The sequence below is a fragment of the Strigops habroptila genome, chromosome 11, assembly GCF_004027225.2.
Source record: "Strigops habroptila isolate Jane chromosome 11, bStrHab1.2.pri, whole genome shotgun sequence".
Taxonomy (NCBI): domain Eukaryota; kingdom Metazoa; phylum Chordata; class Aves; order Psittaciformes; family Psittacidae; genus Strigops; species Strigops habroptila.
In genome coordinates, this window is record NC_046360.1 from 23185661 (window position 1) to 23196708 (window position 11048).

Genomic DNA, 11048 nt, shown 5'->3' on the forward strand with positions numbered 1-11048 from the left:
CAAGCTGCTTCTGTATCTCTCTACCCGAGTGCCAAGTGGGGCATATCTCCAGGGAGAGCTTAAGATGTTCCTAGAAAAAAAAGAGCAGTTTGATGGTAGGTTTTGACATAGCAGGATCATAATTACAAGAATATTTCAGTTCATTAGCGATATGGCAAAATACCAAATAGATTTTGCTGGAAATGACCTATTTCAGTCTCATTTCAACACAAAAAAGTAATTGTCATCCCTCTTCCTGTTATTGATTTGGGATTCGTATATACATAATGAATGAACCTGTTTGAAATGGGCTTGGTCCCTAAGGGGAGAAAGTCCTTACCTATTTGTCAGTTCAGTTGTTTCTGTTTGGGTTTGTATTTCCTACAGGCAACACGTTTCCTTAGGGACATTAAAATTTAAGGGGGGACGACTGTGTAAAAGTAGACTGAGCTGCAGTTTAGTGTCAAGAGATTTGAATGTTAGTCACAACTACACTAAGTCATTGTCTAACAAGGGTAGTAAGTTGCAGTGTGACAGCTTCCCCCAGACTGATGTTAAAAAATTCAAGGAAAAGAATGCTCTGACATCTCAATAAAGCACTTCAGTATGATGCTGCTTATATGTGACTTGTTGGCAATAACAATTATCCTTACTGGATTGGGCAAGCAGTCTAATGGAAAAAAGACCGAGTCCTCTAGGTTTGGTTGTTTTTATTTTGCAAGGTGGGAAGGGGGAAAAAGAACTTTAAAATCTCATAAGACTGACACAGCAGTACCTAAAAAAGAGAAATTCTCAGAATTTGTTCCCTTTCTTATCTGACCTCATTTACAAAAAATATGAAGAGCATCTATTTCACCACCTAGATGGAGGCAGCAGAAGCCCCCATACTACTTCTGAAAGGCTGTTCAAAAGTAACACTAAATTAAATTCAAAGCACTCTTGCTAAACAGAGATCTGCACTGACTGGATAAAGATTTAGGGATACACAAACAGAACCACGGATGCAGAGCACAGCAAGCTCTTGCTCTGCAATCAAAACCACAGGAAGTGGAAAGGAAAAGATAGCAGACAGTAAAAACAGCAACAGGGAGGAAGGGTCCAAGACAAGTTTGATTCATTTTCATTTCCTTGCAGCTTCCAGAGCATTGTGTAGGTTGCAAGATCCAGAACAGGATTATTACCCACCAGACAGCTGCATTTCCAGGTACTCATGCCTACTGTGCCCAATGCCTCAACACTATCATTTCTGCCTTATCTTCTCTGCGAGCCAGAGCAATGTCCACCATTGAACACAGACTGAACAGCAGCTTCACCAAGAGCCAAAAGCCCTCCTGGTTCCTACCTCAATGCACACGCAGTGGGTTACTGAATAGTAACTAGAACACAAGCCTTGGCATGACCACGAACAGCTGTCTAAAGGGGAGAAACGAACGATGGAAGAGAAAAAGTAAGATTTTGCCTTAAGTTGACTGCATGGTAAGGCCGGATATGGGAAATGATAAGCAACAGTAGATGTCCCTAAAGCTCTAGCAGGATGCACACGATCTGCCACTCCTATGGTTCAACAACAGGGTTCTTTTTCAAAGCACATAGAGAGGTTCATCCTGAAAATCTCTTCATCATGGAAACAAGTTATTTTCTCTTACAAAGCTCAGTACCTCCACTGCTCCCTCCGTTTAACTAAAGCAGAGAGCCTCTTTACCATCTGGCCATCAAAACACAGAGACAATTTACCCAATTGTTTCTTATTGAGACTGAAGTCCACGCTAGTGACAGCATCTCTGTGGCCTTTGAAGTGTCTCTCCAGGGACGGATCTTCCTAGAAGACAATAATGTTCAAACACTATAGATTAATAATCACCTTTGCACAATAAAACTATTTTACTTCTATGACAAGTGAGCCAGGCCACATACTCATTGATCCCACAAAACCAGGTAGAGACAAGAACACCGTGCAACACCAAATGCACATTTCACATGTATCAACAAACTTTAAGAGGCAAATGATCCAAGCTGATAACCCCCCTGGGCCTTAGGTGATTTGCACAAATCATCCATGCATTTTTACAACATGCTGCTGGTACAGAGACCCCAAAGCTGACTTCAGAACAGATCAGCCATGTCAATGACCACCTGAGCAGGCAGTCAAGCTCAGCTTTACTGAGAGCTGCTCATCTCAGCCCAGGTGTAGCCAGGAGGCCACTGTTAGCACAGAAGGGACACATTTGCAAGACTTAACACACCTGTTGAAACAGACATGTAGAATCAGAACTGCAGCAAAACACACTGACCCCCTACCCTTTCCCTAGGTCTGGGAAACACAGCATTTCCCTACCCAGCACCTTGCTGCAAAGGCCAAACAAAGCCTGAAGACAGGGGAGAAGAGAAAAAAATGAGAAGAGAAAAAAAACAAACCAAAAAACAACAAACCAAATAAACACACCACACTGAGAGACCACTACAAGAGGTTATAACACCTGAATATTGCCCAGACTTCAGAATAGGCTGATCAGCCTCCAGTCCCTGCTCTCATACACACAGCCTCTGCTTCCCCGGCAATCCCCACCACAGCCTGCTCCCCCCCAGGAGCTGACTGCAACTCCAGACTCCTCAAACAAGCACCTAGCCCCAGAAGAACGGGGCTGACATCCTCCCACAACACCCAGCACCAGCCCTCCCCAGATCCAGGGCCTCCCCTACCTGCACTAGCCCCCCAGCCTAGAGGTGCCCCCACATACAAACACAGACCAGTCCTGCTGCAACAGCACCCCGGGACCCAGCAGCGTTAGGCTCCCCCCAGCCCAGCTCTGTCCCCAGCTCCAACAGCACGGTGCCACCCCCCAGCCCAAGCCCAGACAAGCTGCTGCTGCAGCACTAAGCCCTCCCTAAACCCAGAACTGCCTCCCACCACCGCCAGGTCCCTGAGCCCCCCGAGCTTTCCCCTGCCCGGGGCAGCCCCGGCAGCCCCAGCCCGGCACCACGCCTGCCTCCTCCCTCACCCAAAGCACCAACCCCTCGCCCCAAGAGCCACCGCTCATCAAACCCCGAGTCCGGGGCCCCCAGGCACCACCCCCTCCCCAGTGCCAGGACCCCCCGACACTCCACCGGCCCCACAGGCCAGAGCCCCGACTCTAACCCCCTCACAGGCGCCCGAACCGCCCAGGCCGGCGCCGCGGCACTAATCCCTCACCCGGCAGCCGGCGGCCATGGCGCCCCCCGCCCGCCGCGGTTCAGTTCCCGCGCCTCCCGCGGCCCGCAGCAACGGTTCCGCCCTCGCAGGGGCCGGAAGAGGCGGGCTGCGGACGCTCCGGCCGCGGGAGGGGCTGTGCGCCGAGGGGCCGCCATTACGGGTGGGGAGGACTGGGCAGGCTCCTGGTCAGGGCGGTCAGGCTGTGCAGCAATCCAGCTTGGAAGCGTTGGGAAACCAAACTTCCAACAACCGACCCCTTTGGGAATGGGCCTCACAGGCCTGGCCATGAACGCCAGGTTGTCTGAATGCATCTGGCCCTGTCTGAGGGCACTTAGTGGTGTTATGGGAGTCTGCTTCGCTCATATTACAGCAGTCCTTAAAGTGTTTTAGCTTTGTTAATGTGTATGAGTTAACATTATAGGCTGGAGTGTAAGGAGGAGGTGAAATTTTGTTGGAAACTTCCATCTTGTTTGTACTTCAGTAAAACTAAAGGAGAGCAGGAGCTTAGAGCTGCCTGTGAGGGATGAAGGGCACCCCTAAGAGAACACCAGTGTCCAGGTGCCTCTGGCACACCACTGAAACCCTCCCAGCATCGTGTACAAACAACTCCAGCAGCTTTCCTGTGATAGTGATTAGTGAAATCGTGCTGTAACTGAACACTTGAAAGGTGTAAGATCCCGATGTAAAGCCAGATTTGGAGTGCCATGATTTGGTTGGGGCACCTCACATGCATAAACAGCTCTCCATTTCCTGCTGCCCTTTGAGTTCCTGGGTCTCAAAAGACACGTTCCTCTGTCAGACATGGCCTTTCTGCCCACATAGCTATGGATCTTGGATCTATGCATCTGAAGCAGTTTCCAGCATTGCCTAAACCGTTCCTCAATAAATTTTCCAGCATTTGACAATCAGTTTTGGTTTTTTTTTTCCCTCTGCACAGAAATAAACCAGAACACAAAAACGATGCTAAACATGCCCAAAGTGCTAAAGAAGACGAGTTACAACCCGTTTTAGAGAAATTCAAAGTCAGAAACATGTTGTGGTGGCAATCCCACTTATTAAAGCAGGAAATGGGAACATTTGCTTTTATCAAAGGATTCCACCACCAAAAAAATCCCAGCCCAACTATAGATGACACACTAGCAGCAGCCATGAATGGCTACTTCCCTTGCCAAGCCCTCAGCCTGGGAGTGCCACTGCCTAACACCAGCAGCGAGAAGAAATGGCAGCCCATGGGGGAGATGAGACGTTCACACCTGCAGCAGCCCAGAACAAATGTCAAAAGAATTAAAGAATTTTCATGTCAAATTCTTTGGAAAAAGAAGGGCCCTCAGTAGCAACAGGCACACATCAGGTCCTGTGGTGGACAGGACAGGGTCTTAAGATAGCCCATTCAGCCAGGGCAATGCTGGCCAGGCTCTGTCCCAGCATCCAAACAGCTTTACGGCATTACCTGCCCTGGCTTTGGGCAGGATGGGATTTTCCCATCCCTCAGAAAGCGTGACCCTGGTAGCCAGCCCCCTCCCAGCGCCTCAGCTAGGGAGAAGGACCTGAGCCCATGAGTTGTCACCCTGCCACAGGCAGCATGGCAGTGCCATCACCGGCTGAAGAGACACGGCCAGGAGCGTGAGTCCTGCTTTACTTCAGATGACCACCTGAGGGCAGGCTGAGGCCTCTCCCAGCCTCCACTTTTCTGAAGATACAGAAATAAGCAACATGATTTCATTAAAGATGAATCATGCCAAACTAGCCAGCTTCTTTGTAAGCCTACAATGTCCTGGTGGACAAGCTCAATATTAGTGAACGGTGTGCTGCTGTGGCAAAGAAAACCAACAGGATGCTGAGTTATATTAACAAGGGCTCACCAGTAGAGATGAAGTCATCATCCCACTCTACTCGGTGCTTGTCAGGTCACACCTGGAATACTGTGTTCAGTTTTGGTCCCCGCTGCAGAAGAAAGATGTGGACAGGCTGGAGAGGGTCCAGAGAAGGGTCACAAGGATGATCCAAGGACTGGGAAGCCTGCTGAGGAAAGGCTGAGAGAGCTGAGTTTGTTCAGCCTTGAGAAAAGAAGGGTCAGGGGAGACCTTTTCACCATGTTCCAGTATTTGAAGAGTGGCTACAAAGAAAATGGAGGCTCCCTTTTTACAAGGAGTCACATGGAAAAGATGTGGTGCAATGAGCACAAGTTACTCCCAGGGAGATTCCAGTTGGACACTAGAGGAAAATTTTTTCACAATGAGAACAATCAGTTATCGGAATAATCTCCCCAGGGAAGTGGTGGACTCTCCACAATTGGACACGTTTAAGGTTTGGCTGGACAAGCTGCTGGGACATCTAGCCTAGGTCATGCTTTGCTAAGACAGGTTGAATCAGACGATCTTTTTGATCCCTTCCAACCTGGTATTCCATGATTCTATAACTCTGGGCAAAAAAAATAAAACCAAAAGCATTGAGCCTCTTTCAAACAGCACTGCCCAGCTTACAACCTGGACATTATATAGTAATTCTCAGCAACTCCTTCCCTGGGGTTATTTGACCATGAGTCAGGAAGAGGCCAAGAAGCCCCAGGATCTGCCACCTCTGTTATAATGACAGAGCCTTGCATTGCCAGCCCTGCAGTTCCTGCACTGCAAGGCAGCACGCAGCTATGCTGGGCAGCACCAAAGCTATTGCACAGCATTAGACCCACCCAGAATTCAGGTGGGTTGATCTTGCATGAAATTACAGTTAACCTTTGACTTCAGGCCCAATTCAGAAAACCCTGAACTTCTTTCTAGAGTGATCTAGCAACTAAACTGAGTGTTTATCACTTCTGTATTGCAAACCCCAGTTCTCACGTGTGTTGTTAATCTTTAAACTGCCGAGCACATAGGTTTCTATACATAATTCTGCAGTATTAAGAATATGCCAACTGGGGGACAACGTACCAGGCTTTAGAAAGCCACGATAAGACTGTGTTCCTGAAAAAGCTGAGATGCTCAACAAGACCAGTGGTAGGATGAAGTATTTGTCATCTACAGAGGAAGCATCAAGAGATGTGAAGTTGCTCGAGGCAATGCGCACAAACTAAGATGGAGCCAGCAACTGCACCCAGGTCTCCCATCACTAGCAGCACTCTCAGAAGGTGATCCTGTCTCCATGACCACCATGATGCCAGCATGGGTCTTCTACAGCTCTTTTGTGTCCCATCCCAATACACCTTAGAGATGGAGGCAGAGGCCTTAAGCAACCAACCCTGCAATACTTTGGCATAAGTCACCCCAAATGGCTGGAATGGGACAGCCACCCTGTTATTGCCACTTTGCATCCAGAGAGCACAGCAGGGATTTAGGCAGCCTACACAGACAGCTACAAGGAGCCAGAAGTTGCAGGTGAAGATCCACATAATCCAGAACAAGTCTCTGGACTACATTGTCCATACTTCCCTCATTGCTGCTGTGGAAGGAGGTAGCTGCAGTTTAGGCACTGCAGAGGGCACCAGGTCCAACAGAAAGCTCAGCTGATGGCAATGACATGGTCCCATGACTTCCATGGGGAGATGTTGCTTTACATCAGCTGAAGATGCAGTTTGCTGCCACACCAGTGATTTTGTCTCTTACTAAAGACTTTGTCCTCCCATCTGTGCCAAACTCATTTATTTATAGTACACAGGGTTTTTTTCTCCCACCTGCCTTTGTGCTTATTATCCTTTCTTACGGAGTTAAGAAAAAGACAGGACAAAAAAAAATCTCTTCCTCAAGTAAATCTCTCACTGACCTAAATGCAAATTTGTTCAAGCAAATTCAGAGAGAGAGCTTTGATCCTGTGTGAGTAAGAGGGGAAAAGGGAGGGGAGCAGACTCTGCTGCTATCAGAACAGATCTTAACTGCTGGGTAACAACTAGGCAATGGAGCAAAAGCCACGGGAGTTTAAAAAGGAAGCTCAGCCAAAGGTCACCTGGCTGTCCTAGGTGCTCATTATCAGAGCCTTGAAAGAGGGAAGGTTACATGAGCTGATAATAGCAACGACTGGAAAAAGCTGAGAGGGCTGGGGGAGCCCGTCACCCCTCCACAGCACTCGCACACTGGGGCTCTTTGTTGTTGTAAAGCAAAGGGTTGGCAGAGCCCCGGCTCTGGAGCTGCTTGGGCCACAAAGAGAAGATCTGCCTGTCAGATCTGAAGCATCTGCTAGGCACAGAGCCAGAAAGAGCCCTGGTAATTGCAGTGCCTTTATTTGCTGCCTTGTCTTTGCAGGTGTTTGTTCTGCTTTCGCTGCTCATCCATATAGCTGGAGTGGTGAGGGAAGGGGTGACAAGGGGCAGACATACTGACACCAGGACATATCCTGGAGCACCAGAGGAATACACAGCTACTCCCCGTGTGAAAGCATACAGTTCTTCAGCCATCCTAGAGAAGTGGAGGGAAGGGAGCTCATACATGCCTACAGTTTCCAGAACTGGCCTAAAAGAGGAGAATGATTAAGTAGTGACAAATCCTGGCAAGCTGAATCCAGCCAGAATCCCATCAGCAGCTTTCTGGGCATCTACGAAATTGTCCCCTTTTGTTGGTTCTAGTGTCTTAAGCCACTATAAGTTCTGCAAATCTGTTACACAAACGTAGATCAAACCCACCTTTAAAATACCTCTCGGTACCATTGGCTCCAGCTCTGCTGATCTTGCTGACCAAGGTCAGGCGGCTGCTTTTTAGGGACTGAACTTTCTCTGCTGTTGCCTGCAGGGGTGAGCAGAGTTCAGACTTCGCTGAACTCAGGATTGCATCAACCCAGAACCCAAAGTGCACAAGGACTGGTGCTGGAAAACGCTAGCTGAGTTCACTGGAGTGAAGCTGAGACCTTTGGGACATGGAGCTCCCCACTCATGGGCCATGTGCCACACAGGCACTGGGGCAGGCCTGGCCAGGGCGGGTAACGCTGCACAGTCCAGCACCAGCCATCTAATGAACCACAACAGTGCCAGAGGAGCAAGCTTTGAGTTCTTCATCTCTCTCCATTAGGCTGCTTTCCAGCCAGTGTTGATCATTTGGCTGGGTCACATTTGGCCTTAACTTTTAAGCCTATAATCTTGTTAAGAATCTTTGTCTCAAAATATGCAAAGTCTGGGTCCTCATTCTGTGGATTAGAGAAGGGTATCAGTCTGCCCCTGCTAAAGGGTATAGATTTTCCAGTGTTACATGGGAAGAGCCTAAAGGATCCACACTCAGCCATGTCAAGAGCAGAGTGGGCAGCAGGACACTGACCTTTCTAGAGAAACGCACATTGAAAGCACCAAGTTTGGCCAGCACAGGCAAGCACGCAACCGTCTGGTCCATCTGAAGCTCTGCACTCCCAGTGGCCTTGCACCTCCTGAAGACCCAGGGTGGCCGTCTGCCCTCCTTTCCACACAATTCCTGCAGAGAGGAATGGCAGATCAACATGACCAGGGCAGACCACAGAACAAAACCAGTATCTGTTGCATTTGCTGCCTTTACATGCTGAAAGATGCATCTGTTTGCAGAAAGTCAGAGCAGCCCTGGTTTCAACCAGCACTAACTCTGTGTCATCCACCTGTAACCATCTCCCCTTGCAGCTTCTCTCTCCTCTCTGAACAACTTGTAGAGTTACTAAAGCCAGGCCTTTCTGCAGTGAATTTGACTGCATGAGGGGACAGCAGTCCTTTGTATTTCCAAGCCAGTTGGAGGCAGACAGAACTGGAAAGCCATTGCGGCCCACTGCCCACCACCAATTGATTGTATGGATCAATTCCTCTTCCAGCATCTCATCCTCAGAGAAGGAGGTGTCTGGCTGCTCCTGCGCAGTGCCAGCAGGAGCTCAGCCTTTGCTGACCTCTTGGTGATGCCATGACATGTGCTGGGACATTTGTCTTGCTTAAGAGCACTAAATGACAAGTGGGAACATTAAAGCCACAGAACTATAGAACAGTGTTTTTCACTGTCCAAACAGGACAGGACAACTGGAAATGCTGGTGAAACTATCTGGTCTCATTTGGGCTTGACCGTTCTTCTGCAACCATTGCTCTGACTAGCCAGAACTTGTCCTTTCAGACACCAGCCGAGGGCTGACTGGTACCAAGTGGTGCCAACTGCAGGTTCCCATGGGACATTCTCAAACATCACTGTGGTGCCTGTGCTGCAAGGCAGTGACATCGCAGTGTGGCATCCGTGACCTGGCGTCAGGGAGCGGCAAGGGGAGACATGGCTGAAGAGCCCTTGTTGCACTTCCCTGCAGAGCCACCGGTGATGGGACTCCAGAGCCCAGCAGTCCCTGAAGCTGTGTTGAAGGGCTGTAGGCAGCGAGAGGACCGCGCTGTGTGCGCCTGCAGCCAGGAGTGGGTCCGCAGGGAGGAGCGGGGACGGCTGCAGCGTGCGGCATCGCGGTGTCCATTTGAGAAGCTTTCCAGCCGGGCACCTTTGGCACCTGCAGAAATGTCCTTGTGGTCTTTGCTGTGCTGGTGGCTCTTGAGTTCCTGCTTCACAGACTTTGGCAGAGTGAGGAACAGCAAGGCTGGGGCTGCAGCCGGTGCCCCGAGTGCTGGCATGGAGGGGTCCTTCCTCAGCCAGACATTGCTTCACCTTCTCCGCATGGTACCCTGACGATGTCCCTCCTGGTCTCCTTATTTCCTTCTGGGCTGTCCCGCAGTGTGGGGAAGTCTGTTTCCCAAGCTGAATGAATGAAAGAAAACAGAAATCTCTTCCCATTTGCTGTCCATTTCTTCTCTGGACAGAGAAAAGCTCAGTGATTTGAAGAGCACTGCTTCTGTGAGGGAACAGGCGTGCACCCAGGCAATGCTCCTCTCCCAGATTTCCAGTCTTCCAGGGGCTACTCTGTAGGATCAATTAGAAATAAAACACTATGAGAACTGTGCAAAGAAAATGGAAGAAACAGGAGGTGTGCAACCCCCCTTTCCTTGCTTTGGTTCCTCTGCTTTTCTTTGCTGTTTCAAATGCAGGAATGAAAGCAATAAAATCAGTTCTGCCCTGTAAGCATTTTGAATCAACCCCCTCCCTACAGGGTCAAGAGCTTTTTCTTTCAAGGTGTCATGGTTTAACCCCGGTGGCAGCTCAGCCCCACACAGCCACTCGCTCACTCCCCCCTGGTGGGATGGTGGAGAGAATCAGAAGGGTAAAAGTGAGAAAACTCATGGGTTGGGGTAAAGATAGTTCAACAGGTGAAACAAAAGCCTCTAGCACAAGCAATGCAAAACAAGGAATTCGTTCCCCACTTCCCATGGGCAGGCGGGTGTTCAGCCATCTCCAGGAAAGCCGGGCTCCGTCACGCGTCATGGTTACTTGGGAAGACAAACACCACCACTCCAAATGTCTCCCACTTCCTTCTTCTCCCCCAGTTTTATATACTGAACATAACACCATATGGTATGGGATATCCCTTGGGTCAGTGGGGGTCAGCTGTCCTGGCTTCTTGTGCACCCACAGCCTACTCGCTGGTGGTGAGGAGCAGAAAAGGCCTTGATTCTGTGTAAGCACTGCTCAGCAACAGTGAAAACATCCCTGTGTTATCAACACTGTTTTCGGCACAAATCCACTTTTGGGGGAGCCCAGCACACAGCTCAGCCCAGCACACCAGGACAGTCAAGCTGTGCCTGATACGGGTTGTCTTAACCTTTGCCACAGCGACCAGACACCCTTGTGCTGCAGGCATGTGTTGCTGGGATGTGCTCCGACCTTCTAGTGCACTCCCTCCCAGGCACTGGCTGCATTGTGCCTTTCATCCTTTGGCTTCTCTAGCCCTGGACGAGTTAACTGGGAGGAAGACGTTTTCCCTTTGGTTTCTTATATTTGATGAGAAAGGGAAGGGGGTACAAGAAGAAATTTGCCCTGAAATACCCCCTCTGGATTTAAAGAACTGGCAAGTTTTTCCTGAGCCA

At 49.5% G+C, this 11048-nt stretch overlaps 1 protein-coding gene and 1 long non-coding RNA gene across 5 annotated transcripts in view; both read right to left on the minus strand.

Moving 5' to 3' along the window:
* The window catches only part of POC1A (POC1 centriolar protein A), a 61714-nt gene extending 56596 nt beyond the window's left edge, over window positions 1-5118 (minus strand). Inside the window, exons 1-2 of one of the 4 annotated variants that reach the window (XM_030502342.1) lie at window positions 5032-5118; window positions 1714-1798 (exon numbers count right to left, since the gene is read on the minus strand). In XM_030502342.1, the coding sequence (XP_030358202.1) occupies window positions 1714-1798; window positions 5032-5052 (106 nt within the window). In that variant the 5' untranslated portion in view covers window positions 5053-5118. Of the gene's footprint in view, window positions 1-1713; window positions 1799-3169; window positions 3250-5031 lie in introns of those variants that run through there. The other 3 variants (XM_030502344.1, XM_030502345.1, XM_030502341.1) reach the window with 3 other exon arrangements.
* Window positions 5119-6789: 1671 nt separating this feature from the next.
* LOC115614884 lies at window positions 6790-8395 on the minus strand. Its single transcript, XR_003993883.1, has 2 exons — window positions 7779-8395; window positions 6790-7608 (listed from the first exon to the last, which is right to left on the minus strand). It is a non-coding gene; the product is annotated as an uncharacterized LOC115614884 (long non-coding RNA).
* Between the last annotated feature and the right edge of the window lie 2653 nt (window positions 8396-11048).